General features: G+C 39.7%; 1 protein-coding gene across 3 annotated transcripts in view; it reads right to left on the bottom strand.

Annotated features, from left to right (window-relative positions):
* The window catches only part of LOC131067529 (uncharacterized), a 126,368-nt gene that overhangs the window by 87,144 nt on the left and 21,184 nt on the right, over positions 1 to 18,040 (bottom strand). For all 3 annotated transcript variants that reach the window (XM_058002566.2, XM_058002565.2, XM_058002564.2), the window contains exon 2: positions 518 to 591. In XM_058002566.2, coding sequence (XP_057858549.2) covers positions 518 to 591 — 74 coding nt within the window. The remainder of the gene's footprint in view (positions 1 to 517; positions 592 to 18,040) is intronic.

The raw sequence follows: 18,040 nt of genomic DNA on the forward strand, positions 1-18,040 counted from the left end.
GTACATAATGTCAGTACAATATATAAACTAGAAAGAACCCATTGGATAATTAGTTTTGTAACAGCTTGTGGATAAGCTACTATTATTTGCTTCTCTTTGCTTTAATGCTCAACATGATAGACCCTATTGTGTATTTTTTTTTGCATATGTCTAGAGGAGTGTGTTCAAACTCAAGGCCAGGGCTGTGCAGCAGTAACTCATCCCCATAGTTGATGTTATTTTTCTAAATTAATGAAAACTTCAACAAAATCAAAAAAGACCACATATGACATGGTTCCTCTCCCATCCTCCCACCCCCAAAGCTCCTCCAATTACCTTATAACTCCTATAACATCTATTTATGAAAACACAACATAACTAGATACCAAAAGTGAAACTAAAAAAAACAAAGACCAAGTAACCATGCTCAGAATTTCCTGTTAAGTGAAAGTACCATAAAAATAACAAACCACCCAGAAAAACATAAATGGATTAGTAGTTTTATAGGCGCTAATGATATGTTATGTGAATAACACACCTTAAAAGCACCAGAAAAGAAGTCTGAAACTCTGGAAATACGCCCTTCATTAACAAGCACTGATCCAGCTATACCTAAATATCAAAAAGGTATACACAAGCAATATGTGAAATCATTACCTTTCCAAAAAACACAATATGAGTACATCATAAATGTGTCATACAACCACTAAAACATTTTTAAGATTATAAATAGAGAGCAATGCATGGAAACCTTGGAAACGAAATTCTGTTGATGTATCTAGCATTTTACACTATTATAACAGCTCATAAAATAAAACTATAACAAGACCAAGCATTAGGTTTGAAACAATCTACAAACAACCTTGTTCATTCTTAAACATCATATACAGTCCAGAAAAATTTGTCAATATTTGTTATAAATAAGTACTAATACACTTGGCATTGTACATTCTTCACAGGCTCCAGCAGTTGAGTGTTAAATTTTGCTGTCTTGCCAGTAAATGAAGGCAAAGATAGCTTGGAAGAAAAATTATTATTTGTGGACTACATTTTTAGCACCCAAAAAAGAGGTATAATAAGACAAACAATACCAATGGGAATAACACAACAGACTCTTTCAATTTTATAAAAAGTGTCCTGGAAGTCAATAAATTTATTTAAGCGCAAATAAATTGATAAAAAAGATCTGTGCATTACATATTATCATCATGGTTCTACATCAACCTTTCTTATTAAGTGCGTTACAAGAAAAGCAACACTCAATTGAAGATTCGAATTACGGGACACTCATTAGATCATCCTGGCTCATAAAGGCCATATGCATAAATCTGGGTCAAGCAACATTCTGCCCTGCAGTCTTAACACAATTATGATTGACAAAAATGGCAAATAGTCTATAATATCAGAAAAATATAATATAAAGTAAGAAAAATCAGGATTTGACCTACAAACCAACCCCCCCACTCAGAGGTCACCTACTTGGCTTCTTGGGAAATTATTTCTTGATACTTAAATTTCTTAAACATGGATAGCCAAGAAAACAAAAGCATCATTCACCCTCCTATAATGCTTTATTCCTTGTATTCTAGTTGAGAGTGGCGTGTTTAAAATTAACTCAAGTCTAGATTGCCCACCTTCCCTAGCCTGACAAAGTTACAAAAAATCTCACACTGACAATACCATATACCAGATATGAAATCATCTGAGACTTAGAGAGTCAAAAAGTTGCTAGTGCATGTAACCATTGATCAGAGAGACCCAAACCATGTATCGTTATACCTCAAATAAGTTTCATGATATAGAAAACATAAGGGTTTAAAGATCTTAGTTACTGTCACCTTGTTTAGAAGTTCTAATTTCCTGCTGCCTTGTCACCCTACCACCCTTTCAAACCTGCTATGCATGTATGACCATAAACCTCACTGAATTGGCAATTTAGTGGCCAATATTGGGATCATAAAGGTCAAACTTATTGCACACATTAAACCACACCCCACTTTCACCAATCATTCATCTCATTGGGAAGTGGGCTTGCTTGTCAAACACCACCTCAACCATGTTAAAGTCATCATTAAACACATTAAGCCTCGAGAAGCTTGTCAACAAGCCATCACCAAAGATGTGTACTTTCAACCACATCATTTGACACATATTAAATTAATCCATAATACTTTGTGTTGAAGCCAGTTTAAAATTGTCCTATCTTATGCCCTCTAGCAAAAATTATCTGTGTTAAATTTTTAGCCTTCATATATGTTTCCAAAACCTGAGTATCAAAATTTGCTAAAATATTAAAATCCTAAGTTTATCAAATCTTACTTTCCTAAGTGCTGATCTAAATGTTCAAAGTTCAAAAAAAATCTTAAGCCAAAAGTCATTGTCATGTGAAAATTAGCCAAGTGCCATCTGGACCATGAAATTTGAATATCCTTTCCTCAAACTAAGAAAAAAGTTTTTAAATCATTTTATTAATTTATTTAAAATAAAATGGAGCAAAAGAAAAATACAAAAAGCAAAAAGACGAAGAAAAAGCATAGCATAAAAACAAAATGAAGGCAAAAAAATGGAAAGCTTGTCAAATTGGAAACACTGTAGTCAAGCGAACAAATCATTTTCATGCTGGAAAAGGAAACTGTTTCGAAATCATTCAAAAAGAATTATTTAAAACCTAAGTTGCCAGATTCTGCAAAACATCCCACGGGTCCTGGTTCGGTTCGCAACAAATACTGGTCCATTACAAAATCTCCCCAAATTCTGTCAGGGTTCGATTTTGGCCAGGGAAATTCTCTCAGAGGAACCCTGGCCGAATTTTGACGTATTTTGGACGAATTTCAGTGCCAGCGGCAGAACCCGGGACGAATCTGGGTGAAAAAGACATTTCTTTAAACTTTTTTGAAGTATTTTTTTTGCCTAATTTAGTCTATTCGACCCTCCAACCCTAAATTAGACCACTAAAAAGGTCAAATAGGTAAAACCTATCTCATTTGTTCAGTGATGGCTGATTGCTAATGTTGACATTATTATTTTTTAACATAAACATCGATATGGTGGTGTATTTTGGCATTTTGCTATGTTATTTGCCATTTGGACTAAAAGTCTACAACATTAATATATATGGTGGTGTATTTTGCTATTTATTTGCTGCTGCATATATGTATATATTTTTATTTTTTTATTTCTATATGTTTTTGTATGGACGAACCCAAAGTGAACCCAAACCCACCCCCAAAAAAAAATGAACGAATTTGCGAACTCGAATCTCAAACCAGAATCCGAACCGGCAACTTAGTTTAAAACAATTAAAATATTCAAAGAGAAAAGGAGATACTGATGTATTTTTATTTGTAATAGTTGGCATGAATTTGGGCGCCCAACTTTGTGGACTTCGATATACAATATAAAAATCTTCAATTATAAAGGAGACTGGTTAGAATTTATGATTGCATATAGTGTAGTAATGATCTGACTCTATAATGAAGATATGAGGGAAAATTTGCATGCAAATTGTCTCCTTCTGTCATGAACCGATTCTAAATCTTCATGTTATTGATTCGGTTGTTAAACTTAATATTATCGATCTAGTTTGTTCAATCATATTTGTTTAATGCTTATCGATATTAGTTCAATCATATTTGTTTACGTATGCTGATAGTTGTTTCACTCTAATCTATTTGGCATAGCCGGTCATGATTGGTTAATCTGGGAATGATTGTTAAATGTCTAAACAAATAATTAACAAATCAATTGGTAAGAGACATGCACCTTGGATTGGACACGTCCCATACAAGAAGACGTGATCCTTCTCCCCAGCCCCTCACCCGACTTAAATAGGGTCAGGCCTCTAAGGCAAAGGAATACAAAGGAAGAACACAGAGGAAAACAAATTGAACTTAAAGCAAGTAAAAGGAACTCTCTGTCATATCCATGTTAAGACATTAAGCTATTCTGGTACGTGATTCTGTGCACCATACTTCTACAGCATTCTTTGCATGCTAATGTCTAATAACAGTCCACTGTTATATATTACACAGCATACTTTAGAGTCACTTATGGTTATATATTCTGGAAAATGTGATGAAATATGATATTTTGCATATATATATATATATATATATATATAGATAGATAGATATATAACATAAATACATACATATATATATATATATATATATATATATATATATTCTGGTTTGATTATTATCAGACATGGTAGAAGAAGGATGATTGCAGTAGGGAGAACGGCGTTAAGGGTCACCTCTAAGCACGCCACCTCATTTGTATGGAAGAGTCCACATGAGGTCAAAGTGTGGCGAAGATGCTCTGCCTTTGGGCTTAAGAGGGTTAGACTTAGGACACCCTACTGAGGCAATCTGCATCTTCTCTATCATGATGGTGATGATAATGATTCATATGAGTAGGAGAAGGTGACTCGATTGAGGGAGAACAGCGTTTAGGACACCCTACTAAGTATGACTTGATTGAGGGAGAACAGTGATTAGGACACCCTATCAAGTATGGTTAAGGGAGAACGGTTGTTAAGGACACCCTATTGAGTCATCCCTCCTAACTCACTTTGTTTGGGATTCTTCTACTTATGATCCATGTTTCTTTGCATTTATATTTATCTAGCTTTCCTTTACTCTATGAATCATAGATAACTTCCTTTACTTTATTAATCATAGTTAGCTCTCTTTGATTTATGAATCATAGTTAGTCTTCTCGTTTTACATAGTCAGCCTTCCTTCATTTTATCATGTTCGGTTCATTCTTTACTTAGTATGTTTGTAATTAATTACTTATATGTTGTAATTGGTGAACTATCTCCTAACTTGTTGCAGGGTTTTACTATTAAAGAGTTGAAGGCACTCCCCCTTTTAACCCTCCTATAATAACTAAGAATTATAATCTAGGGTAAACTAGGGTATTTTTTGATGAATAGGCCTTCTCTATTAAATTAAAAATATTAAAGTACATATTCACAAAAAAAGGCCAAGGGATACAAGATCACCCCACGAGAGTCACACGGCCAGTGGCCGAAAGCAAAAAAAACAAGTTATTCATCAAAAAACTTCCTCAAGCAGCCAAAGCAGAGGCAACCGAGGGTGGAGGATCAAGATCATCATTCTTGCCCCATAGATCAGCGGGGTCAGGAGTCGGGTCCGGCACGGACCACCCATCTTCAGGATCTTTATCAATTTCTCCTTCCTCCTGCCTGGGAGGCGAAATCGCCAGAGCCAAGCGAGGAAACTTGGAAGTGGTAGCAGAGGGACACCCAGAACCATCACCAGCGGGAGGAGCAAAAGTCACAGGAGCAGCAGAGGGCCACCCCGAGGCAGAGCCACGACGCGGAGGAGAAGCCGAGCAGCGCCTCCAAGCATCGTCTCTCCCGCCCGAGGAGTGGCAAGGAGCCTGGGACCGCGGGGTCTGAGAGCGGTGAGCAAAGGAACTGTGACCGTGGCAGCAGCCACAGGGTGGAGTGCGGTCGGCATAGACAAAATCCTGCGGCACTCTGGCAACCACACAAGGGGCGTTGCCCCAGTGCTGGAGGAGAAACTGAAGATGGCCCACCTCCAGGGCCACTTTGTCAGCTTGCACCTGAATCTACATTAATACATTATTACAAATGCAAGCTTTAGCATAAAGCGAGACATTAATATCCAAAAAGTTGTGAGTAAAAATAAATGCATTTCTATCCTTCCAAAGAGTGAATAGGATCTCCATTCTGAAAGCATGCCATATCTGGGAAAATGTAAAGGGGAATCTAAGCGAATCGCCCAGAAGAGCCATATGCCAAGAAAATGGCTCGGGCCGAAAGAAATCATGAATCCAGCTCCAATACTGTTGAGTTCTTCTACAGAACCAAAAAATGTGCATAAAAGTTTCTGGGTGACCACAAAAAGGGCATCGGGGATCAGGGACCCCAAATGCTTAAGTCTGGAACCCAAAGGCAACCCTTGGAAAAGCACACACCAAGCAAAGTGTGCAATCTTGGGTTCAGTGGTGACGGACCAGACAGCAAGAAACTTGAATCTCCAGGAAGTCTAAAAAGACTGCAAGTGCCACCGCTGATTGAGAATATGGACCATAGGCAAATGAGGCACCAACCAGAGATAACCTATTTTGGGTTTGTAGTTGGTGAAAGAAGTCCAAGGATACCATTTCCAATCTTTCCACCAAGGTCTGAGAGACCGAATGCCAAGCTTATGTAACAAGTTTGAGGGTAAGGCCGAGACCAGAAGGTCATACGTTTGTCGATCTGGTCGAGACAGACGAAACTGGACCTGGAGGTCCTCCTATGACCGGAGGCTCATAGAAGCTCTGGAAAACAGATCCTTAGCTGTTCTAATGCCACGTTTGTGAAAACGCAGAGCACTAACACCTTGGATTTTGGCCAATGGTAACCCTTGCACCTGAAAAAGAGGTGACCACCAGAGGTTGTGTTGATTCATGGATAACCCATCCCGAAAACCATCACCAGCCCATCGAAGCCAAGGCTTGATAGCTTCCCAAGCACGCCAGATGCTTTTAACCACAAAAGTACCCTGGATCTGAACAGGATCTTTCATAATGAGCAGGGTTTCAAAACCAATCCCCTTCCAAGCTAGCCTGTTGGTAGGAAAGCCTAAAGAAATGCAATGCCGCAGAAGAATTTTCCAAGCCTCGTCGCCAGATAAGGCTCTGATAATCCATTTAGCACATAAGGCAAGCCCTTGTTTCTGGGTAAAAATAAGGCCAAGCCCTTCGGATTCCTTGGGAAGACAACAGTATTCCCAAGCGACCCTATGGAATCCTTGATGGTCAGACCCAGAGGCCCAAAGAAAGGCCTGCAGAAGTCTTTCCAACTTCATGTAAGAGGCCTTGGAAGGAGCCCAACATGAGGAATAATAGACATGGGTGGCAGCCAACACCTTGGAGCAAATTCGGAATTTACCAACCAAAGAGAGAGGCTTGGTAATCCAGTAGGCCAACTTTTTCTCAATCCTAGCTAAAACAGCATTCCAAAGATCCATAGGTGAAGCTTGAAAGGCAAAAGGAATGCCCAGAAAGCAAAAAATTTCGCCATGGTGAAGCCATTTCCAATCATATTGGAGAATCCAAGGCGAGGCGGGCAGAAAAGACGCCTATAACATTGTGTCTTGTGCCATTGAATGGCCGAACCAGAAGCCAAACAAAAGGTGTTCAGGCAATGAAGAGCGGCCTGCACATTGTCTTCTTCCTCAATGAGAGTGAGAAAGGAATCATCCGCAAAGTGGCCATTGACAAGTTGAGAAGATGACTCAGGCAGGGAGATACCACAGACACACCCAGCAGAGATAGCATTAGCAAGTAAGTAACCAAAACCTTCTGCCGCAAGAACATATAAAGTAGGAGCCAGAGGACATCCCTGGCGAATGGATTTGAAAAGGCCAAAAGGCTCAAACTGTCAACCATTAATGGTAATACAGGCCGAGGCATCTCCGAATAACATCTGGACAAACTGGATGAATCGGGGACCAAACCCAAGGGCTTTGAGCATAGCCAAAATAAAAGGCCACTCAATGCGATCATACGCCTTAGCGAAGTCAATCTTAAGGAAGATTGCCCGCTATTTAGAGCGTCTGGCCCAATTCATCCCTTCCCAAATGGCAATAATATTGTCCAGAATAAACCTGGACTTGATAAATCCAGTCTGCTCCAAACGAACAACAAGAGGCAGGAGATGGCGAATCTTGAGAGCCAAGGCTTTGGCAATGATCTTATACGAGACATTGAGCAAGGTAATAGGCCTCCAATTGCAAATGTCCTCTAGATCCCCAACCTTAGGGATAAATTTGATGTTGCCTCGGTTAATCATTTTTCCCAAGGATTGGGAATGAAAAGCTTCCAGATAGACCTTATGGAGGTCAGGACCAATACAAGGCCAAAGAGCTTTGTAGAATTCGCAGGGGAAGCCATCATAGCCAAGGGCTTTATCATCTACCATAGAAAAAGCAGCTTCCTTGAGATCATCAATGGTCAGTAAGAGTTCACAAAAGGCTTGTTGAGATTCGGAGAGCCATTTGGGAACAACAGCTAAGCAGTCTTGCAAAGCTTGAGCTCTGGCCGAAGAGTCTCCCTGTGTTGTGAACACCTTCTCATAATGACGGACAAAGGCTTGCAGAATGTCAGGCAACTCAGTAAGAAAAGCCTGCCCCTCCTTGATTTTCTTGATCCCTACAGAGGTATGACGGGCACGCAAAGCCAGAAAAAATTCCTTAGAGGCCCTATCGCCCACCTTGAGCCAATGTAGCCTGGCTTTGATTTGAGCTCCTCTGGCAGAGTGGCTATCTGCAACTTGTTTCTAATGGCGAGCTGGGCAAAACGAAGTTGCAGGTTAGAATCAAAAGGATTCAAGGCCAGAGCTTTTGTGGCAGCACAGAGAGCTTTGGTGGTCACATCATACGACCGCCTACGGTACATGGCAAGCTGTCTACCATAAATGCGCAGAAACCTCACAGAGCGGGTGATGGCATCATGCCACCACGCAATCCAACCAGTGTGATGATGGGGCCTTGGCTCTAAATTCCAAACCCTTTGAATGTGGGCCATCGTGGTTTGATGATGCAGGAGAGACGTGTTGAGGAAGAACTGCAAACTAGGGTATTTTATTAAGGGACATTACACCTTCACTGTGCTGCATTTTTTAGAAGAGAAGAAAATTTTAAGGAAATTGAAAAATCTTTTCTTACACATTTGCTATCAGATTTGTTAGTTTGGTTTCCATACTTTGAAGGAACGTAGTACAATATTTGTAAAGGATAAGGATGATCTGGTGCTGATTACATTTGTGGGTTTAAGTTACTGTAAGGCAATGACATTAAAATAGTTAAACTTCATAGCTGCTCCAGTTTGGAGTTTAAAATTATTGTAAGACAATGATATTCTATTTATTTAAACCTCAGAACAGATTTTGTTAAGATGATATATGGTTGCAGTATTCAGACTTTGTGTTCCCAAGGACAGGCACCAATCTATTTCAGCATCTTCAGCTCATTCAAGCCACATAAAATTGAAAACTTGCATTTCTGTTGTGTGTACACTAGTGGGTTAGGTAATCTTCCATCATACACACATTCGGTAATATAAACTATGCTAAATCCTTGGAGAAATCACTGTTGTTGTATATCCATAGAGGATTTGTGTATGATGTCATTAGTAGGTGTATGATGTCATTAGTAGGTGGATGATGTTGTGAGAAACCAAATACAAACATCTATAGGGAATATCAGCCAGTAATTTATTTATTGTCACATAATTCATTCTAACTAACTAATTAAAGATCTTCCTATTCTGTTAATTGTTGTTTATCAATTAAGATCTCTCGAAAATACCTCCTGAGCTTGACATGGCTTAAAGAAGAAGAGGAGGCCTTATCCACCCTCCTATCAAGTTGGCCTTCCACTTCCTTGGTCTGAGCATAGATCACTTCCCCTTTGTTTGCACTATCCCTGGGTCTAACCTTTATGGTGAATATCTTAGGATTGAGATTGTTGCTGAAAGGAGAACCAACACTTACTATCAATTCAAAAGGACCCACAAAGCCCTTTTCAAAGGGCCACAACCATAGACAATGTGATAAGGCTGCCACTTGGTAGAGATAAATGTCAAAACACATCCACGCCCTTGTTCATGATTACTATCGAAAAAGAATTTGTTTCGGCATATGACATGACAAACTATTTTTTTTTTAAAAACCCAACAAACTTGATCTCCTCAAGAAAAAATGTCCAAGTTAGAAAGTCTATTGTAAATCCCAAACAAAATTCTTGCATTGTGGATCCATTGCAACTTTGATATTCCATTGCTAATAATTCATCAAAATCATGGGTCTAAGGGCATACCTGTTGTGACCTTTTCACACATTCCCCATTGCAAACGGGGGGGCCCTCTTTCTTGCTCTCCGCGTCTTGTTAGTTTAGGGTTTTGACAGCAAGATGGCAATTTTGAGCTTTTAATGACCGAGTCTCAATTTTGAAGTGTGATCATGTAATAGGATCAAGTGTTTTAAAATGTTAAAGTGATTGTGTGATCCTAATTTTCCCTAAGTCAGGAAGTTGTAATGAGTTTTGATGTTGAGCACAAATGTGTCTAAGTGTGGTAAGTCGGTGATACTCTTGTGCCTGAGTGTCAAAGGGTCTTTTAGGAGTCGTCTTTTCACTTCTAGGAGGTTAACTAAGTCAAATTTGCATTTTATCCCGATGAATTCTAATTTTCCCACTCAAAATCCAGTTAAATTGGGTTAAATTCCAATGGAAAATGATGAAATTTGAGGTGTCCAGATGTTTTTGAATGTGAAAATCGCCATTTTTCCGATGGAAGACAAGTTTTAAAGGTCTAAATGTCAAAATCCCCGATGGAGGACGTTATTCCCCCATGTTTTTGAGGAAATTTCCGATGGACCCTGATTTTCCCCATTCAAGTTCCTGATGGAGGGCGATTTTCCCCAAGAGGCCCATTTTTTTGAGTAAGTGTTGGAAATATTCTTAATGAGGGTCGTTTTTCCAAAAGAATGCAAATGAATTTCATGCGGATGAAATTGACTATCCAAATGGAGATCGATTTTCCCCAAGTCAGCTTATGAGCGAAATTTATGGATTTTTTTGCGGATAATTGTCCTGACGAGTGGCGAATTTCCCCAAATGTGCTTTATGATGATTTTTTGATCTAGATTTTTATCTAAATGGAGATCGATTTTCCCCAAAAGATGAATTTTGGACTTAAAGAGCGAAACGAAGAGATTTTTGATCTGGATTTTTATCCAAATAGGCGTCGTTTTTCCCCAAATGGACAAATGTGATGATTAATGATGGATTTTTATCTAGATATGTTGCGATTTTCCCTAATTGGCCCAAAATTGATAAAAGTGAATTAAATTTAACGCAAGTGGGCCCAAATTTAATTGTTTTTGTATTAACAACGATTATTTAATAATCAAAAACAACTATTTAATGATTTGCAACGATTATTAATGATCAAATGTTTTTCTTAAGGCAAATCGATTTTCCCAGGGAAGTATAAGAGGCAAAGTTTTATCCCACATTGCTTGTGTGGTGAAGTAACAAGGTGAAAACAAGTTTAAAAGAGCCTGCCCAGAATTAAAATAATATTATAAGTGTTGATTGTGATAGTTAAGTGGCAGATTTAAGGCAAGTTAGTGGTTTCCCAACTAGGCGATTTTGACTAAGTGTCCATTAGACACCATTCTTGGGCTGGAGTTGCAGATTGGAGAATAGTTTCACCAAGGCGCCACCATTGGAGGGGAGTTACAGCAAGTTAAGTAGCAGATTGGGCCACATTGGGCGATTTTGTGAAATGGTGCCATTATTGAAGTTTGGCGATTTTTGTTTGGGAGGATGATTCCTCCACATTGTTAGCGATTTTTGAGGATATTGCTAGGCCCCGTTGTTGATTGGCGGCTGCCATGGTGATCATTTTCGGATTTCATTTTCAAAGTGTACATTTTCGGATTTCATTTTCAACTTGCTAACCATTCCACACTTAGGCGATTTGATTAAAGGGTCATTTTGCGGCATTTTCTGAGGTTCACCATTGCTGCTATTGGTCTGAAACTCCATTGTTGCAGGCTGTCCTCAGACTAACTTTCAATTCCAGCTCATCCGCATTGGGCGATTTCACTTGTGCACTCATTGTAGTGAATTTTGGGGACATTTGGTGTTGCTTCCATTGTTGATACAAGTCTGAAACACTATTTCCAGATTTGTCTTTAGACTTAGATATTTGATACCAGCCCTTTGTTTGCGCTCAGACTTAGCAATTTTCACTTTGGGAAGGTAAATTTTACCAAATACATGTTTTACATGGCTGCAACCTCCCCACATGACTAATTTTACAGGTTGCAGGATGTCTTCAGACTGAAGGCAGCCATTGCCAACCTTGGAAGGGTGTCTTCAGACTTTAAGAGTTGAAAATCAGACCTTATCAAATCCTTTTCCAAGCATGTCCAGAATTTTGGTATACTCTTTGACCTCATTTTGACAATTTTCTGAGTATACTGAGTTGTTTTCAGGCTCAATTTTTTATATCAGACCTCATACGAGTCTGAAAACGAAGGTTTTATAAGGGTTTCATACCCTATTTCTATCAAATTTCCATTCTATTTCCAGAATTTGTGATGAATATGAATAAAATTCTTGATTTTAGTCCCTAAATTGGTCAAAATCTTTAAAAATCAGAACTTATATAATTCTGGAAATTAGTTAGATGATTTTCCATGATATTTGACTTCTAGTTTCGTACAGGTACCATCTCTAAAACCGGGATTGGAGCTAGGAAGGAACAATTGAAGATCATGCAAAGGGGATTCTATCCGGAGTCCCAATTGTCATCTCGCTGGAAGAAGATCATAGACACGAACATGGAAATCCTGGATATGGAGTGGATGCGGCAAAGAATTTTTGGAATTAAGAACCAACTTCCTTCTCCTACCTATGCAAATATCATGAGGAGTGGCATATACCATGCTGCCGGGTTTCCGCAATCAATACAGTGCAGTGAACTAGTCGTGGAGTGTGCAAAGCATTATGACCCAAGAACACGTATGATTAAATCTCCTAAAGGGACTATGCTTGCACACTTTGTTGAGGACACGATTGTAGAAGTGTTTGGGATTCCTAGGACTACGGATATACAAGAGAAAACTCAGGATGAATATAATGCCAAATTCAAGAAAAGGGCAGATGCATGTATGGTGATAGTAAATAAGGAGTGGATGATTGAGCCCAGGCCTCACATTCCAAGATGCCCAAGACGCTCATGTGCACAGATTTTAAGGATGAGTACAGTGATCTACTATTCCTGCTCAATCGAGTGATGGCAATGCCTCAGGGTGCCTTGTTTGATGGTTGTATGTTCTATTTCGTCCAGGATATAATGAAAGGAATTGTGGTCAATTGGACCAAGATTATCAATGACAATCTGGATTTTCAATTGAGAAATGTACAAAAGACAAGGTCCTTCAGCATGACTTCCTACCTTGTATACCTACTTGCAAGATTTGTCACATACAAGGGATTAATATGCAAAGGCAAGATCGGAAATGTACCAGAGGAGTGTAGAGTTTATGAATGTTATCCGCAACTTGATATGCATAAAATTGAAGACTATAGGAGGGTGAATGGTGCATTCACCATGCACATCACAAGGCTACTACAAGGCGGAATCCACAAACGGTTGTCCAAGGATGCACCAACACTTATTGAGAAATAAGGATCATGGTATATATAGTTTCCCACCTTCACATACCTATGGATTCAAGGATTTAGATCCAAACCTTACAAACTTCCTAGGTATCCTACTGACAGAATGATCCTACTTGAGGTGGTGAGACAACTTCTGGAATTTGATTTCATCCAAAAAAAAAAAAAGCACAGAACAGGGTTAACTCCCCCTATTGTTTTAGGGAAGATGACGGAGGCGTGCCACAATGTAGCTGCAGCTAGTTCAGTCATTGATGAGCTTGCATTTTATCGCCTTGGAGCATACAAGAGTCGAGATAGATTTGATCCGCACAAGAGTGTTGTGAAGATCAAGGGAGAAAAGTTCATACATAAGGTCGACATTGAAAATTACTGGGCTAATCTCATGGATGAAAATGCAGTAAGAAAGAGGATGTGGTCTAGAATGTCGGTTGATTTCATGAGGAAATGTGATCTTTTACCCATTCCAGACCAGATAATTGATGACAGTGATCATACTCATCCACAATATGAAAATGAAGTGAGCAAACCCATCCTAACACCAAATTGGACACAGCCTTAGGTGGTGGATTTGAGTGAAATTATGCGAGAGGTGATTGAATTCTCCAGAGAGTGGGTGGACACATTTATGAAGAAATTAGTAGAAATGGGTGTCACCTTCACCTATGAAAAGATGAAACAAGTAGAGCCTTCTCTCGATGATGATGAGAGAACAACCAGTGAAGTAAGGATACATGACAATGAGGACGGTCAAGCTCCCAAAAGAAGGAAGAGTACGCCTGGAGAATCCAAAACAAAGGGCAAGGAGATTGAAAAACAACAAAGGAAAAGAAACAAAAGCTCAATGTTCCTCTTCCCACCACTAGTTCCTCATCAATCAAGGAAATCAACATGCCAAAGCAAAGCAGGGAGTTTGAACAATGCTCCAACACAGTAATTTATCAAAGAATATTCAAGAGTTGCATGCTACAGCACATTCTGCGGCACCAAATGAAGAAGAAGAAAAACAACCAGGATCTCCCACTGTTTAGTTGGAGGTTAGTTTGGGCAATAATGTTTATGATTTAACCAAGGTCAAGGAGGAGGAGGATGATGTTATCTTGACATTAAGGGGGCTTGATCAAGAAACGTGTCTTGATGATGGTATGGAAATTTCCACCATCCCCAATTGGTTGCTGCAAAGCATGGAGAAAGTAAGAAGATGATAGAGACAAAGCCTATTGATGACATTGATGACTACTTAGCCAGGAATAATAAGGAGAAAGAACCAAATAAGGCTAAGATATTTTCTAATATAGCCAGAGATAAATCAGGTATGCGGATTGCACAAGTGACTATCCTGATTGGTGATGTGACCAAGAATGTTGCTACTCCTATGGATTACCATACCACTTTAGTTGCCCTTGGACGGACTACAAAGACACAAGAATTCCAGGAACTTGATGATACAGTCCAGACCATCAATGCAAGGTTGGATAGGGAGATAGAAAAGAAAAATATGTATTAGGAAGAGAACATCAAGCTTAAGGAGTATATTGCGGGGATGAGGCATGAAGATCCCACCTTTGTCTCGCCTATCGCAGTTGACCATGGACTTCATTTTGTTCATGAGGCAGCAAGGAATACACATGCAAAGTTTGGTAAATGGATTAAAGATGTAACAAAGCGGGCGGATGATTTCCTCACTCCGTTTGTCCAGGCATTCAACAAGACGACTATGCTCGCATATAGGATACAATATTTGGAGGGAGTTTGGGATGAGTTCCAGCCTATTCTGGAGAAGACTATTCCCCGACTCATAGTGTTGAAGAAAATCCCTATGTCCACGTTGATCCATGAGGGAGTTGTGCACGCAAGAGACAGATATGATTTCCAGGGTTGGTATTGCTCATTAGCCATGCGAAAATCTACTTACGAGCATGCACGGAAGGATTGTGCAGGGATGGAAGGATCAATTCAGGAGATACAATCGAAGATCCTTACATCCATTGAAGAATTGTTAGGGGTAGATGTCAGTGTTTCCAACGGTCTACACTTAGAAGAATTGAGAGATAAGATGAAGTTCATGTACTTCAGCCAGTTGGATTCTTTGAAGAAGAATCAAATTGATGATTTGGTTTCCCTTCCAATCCATGTCCATAGTTCGCAGAAGCTTAGGCTGGATTGGGAGAATACTTTGGATGCTCGTTCCAATGCGTTGGATGTGATTGATGCTCAGCATGAGGCTTTGCCCGACATTACCATGGAGTTAGATTCAGTTTTGGCTAGATTCTTGGAATATGGTGCTAGAGAGGGATGCAAGCCAAAATCTTCTAGAAGATTCCCTACTTGATGACTAGGCATTTCTTGTGACGTTTTCGCACACCTACTTTTTTTTGCTTTCTGGAGTAGTTGTCTTAGTTTAGTTGCCTAGCTTAGCAGTAGTTTTGGAGCTTTTTAACCTCTTGCTTGACAGAGGATGCAATGCAGTTCTTAGGTCGTGTCCAGGCATGAATTCCATGGTGAGGGTTCGAGGTAAAAAATGTATGAAAGAGTGAAGTTTGGAATATCGGTTGCTTTCATCTCCTTCCACCCTCCATCCTTCCCTCCATCCCATATCCTCCATTCCACATCCATGCCCTTTACACCTTCCCTTGCCGCGGTATCCTTCATGCCTCTCTATTTTCCCTTCCTTCCATCCACCTACATCTTCCCTCCATTGTCCTTCATCTCCTTCCATCCTCCATCCATCCTTTCCATCCATCCTTCCATCTATCCTTTCCATCCATCTTCCTTATTACCTTCACCCACCTTCCACATCCCCTCATTACCTTCATCCTCTACATCCTTTAACCTCCCTTCCTTCACTTTCATACCTCCTGTGTTGGAACCATAATTTTTTGCAAAATTCAATGTTTCCTAAATAAGAAAAATCAATGAAAACCCTAAATCATCCCTCTCTAAATCTTAAGACTGACAAGTGGATTTGCCTTGAAATCTTCTTCACCCCTTACAAATAAGTTTTGTTGGCAATTGACACTCATCTGGTGACTTCCGGTAGTTGCTTATTGGTCTAGGGTTGTCATTGATGGCAACTTTTCTTGGAGATTAGATCCGGCAGTTGTGATTCATCTTATCCGGAAGCTGGAGTTAACCGATAGGCAGTTAACCGGTAAAACAGGGTATCTCAGTAATGTTTTGGTCTAGAATGATTTCCGATGATTGTGGTAATTTTGGTGGTTTATCTCGTGTTCTTGGTGAATGGGAAGATCCTTAGCAAGTGTGTGAAAACACCTTTTTAGTTCGGTGCTATGTTTGTGTTCGAGATTGAGGCCGACTTGGAACTACACGTGACACTTCTTGCAGCTGACTTGAAAAAGATTATTTTTGTGTTAAGACTGGATATATAAGATCGTTTTGGCAATTGGTTTTCGGTGTAATACGTGTGTGGCGATCAGTTTTGGTGCGATTGAGCGCAGTTTCACGTGCACATTTGATTAACAGACAATCCGGTAGCTGACTGAGACAGAAACAGAGTATTTAGCAGAGCGAAGACAGTAAGAGATTCAGTGCTTAACCGGAACTCATTCTTGCATTATCAGATGCTACTTGAGAGTTCATTTATTGTATTTTCTCATTGTAATCAAATTGTAAGTCAGTGAGACTTCCCTGAAGGTTGTAGCCTTCCGTGCAATCGTAATCTGTTGGCAGTGGGTCAGCGTCCCTCGCAAGAATTCGCGCCATGGTTTAACAGCCTCCTGTGGATTCTATAAGTCTAGTGGTTGTATCGGGCATTGACAGGTCGATCTTTTGGTGCAATGGCAACCCTAGCTTGTAACATAATCGAGCAGTGAAATCTACGCAGTGAGCCTAAATGCAAGTCCATTCCCCATCTATGTCATATTTATGTACTCCTGGCCATAGTATATGAATATTGTGGGTACCAGCCCCACTGTAGTTTTTCCCTTTCCGGGTTTCCACGTAAAAATTCCGGTGTTGTGGATCTGTGGTTTATTTGTTGCATGTTTATGTTCTTTTCTGATATGCTTTGCTAACAGGTGGATAAAGAATAAGTTTGTGGATTTGATATTCGGTAGATCACTGATTAACCCCCCCCCCCTCCTCAGTGATCCCTGACTCTAACAATTGGTATCAGAACCTAGTTCCTTTGAGGAAGCTTAACCGCTTGAGGAAGATCTGGGAGATTGATTCAATGGATTCCGGTTTTCAGAGACAACTCAATGTGGCACTTGAGGATCTTGATGCAGCTAGAAATGAGATCTGTACCTTGAAGAAGAACCTGAATGTTGTTGATGAATTCATTAGTGAGCTGAAGGATCAAGCAAGTGTCTATAGAGAAAAGAGGAAGGAATTAATGGACAAATTGAAGGAAAAAGAGGATCATATCATGGAATTCCAGGACAAAGCTATTGAAGTTAACAAGCTTGAGAGAGAGAATGTTTACTTTGAAGAATGAGATGCAATCCATTGTGATGAGGCTGAATAAGGAGATTGAAGACCGGAAGAAGAATGGAAAGAATCTGGCACAATCATTGAAGGAAAGAGTTGATGAATGCTTCAGGCTTACCTATGAGAATGATCAGTTGAAGCTTGAGTTGACACAATCAAGGAATAATGGTCAAGAACTTGAAAGACAAATTGCTACCTTGAGGGATGAACTTGCTACTACCAATGAATACAAAGACAAATTCAAAGCCAGTTCGGCAAGGCTTGATGAGATGCTGGAAAGTCAAAGACATGGAAAGGATATGCGAGGCCTAGGATTTGAGAAAGGTGAATCCTCTGAATCTGGACAAGGCAATGCAAAACCTGATCAGAAGAAGAAC

Source organism: Cryptomeria japonica, chromosome 10 (assembly GCF_030272615.1).
Source record: "Cryptomeria japonica chromosome 10, Sugi_1.0, whole genome shotgun sequence".
Classification (NCBI taxonomy): domain Eukaryota; kingdom Viridiplantae; phylum Streptophyta; class Pinopsida; order Cupressales; family Cupressaceae; genus Cryptomeria; species Cryptomeria japonica.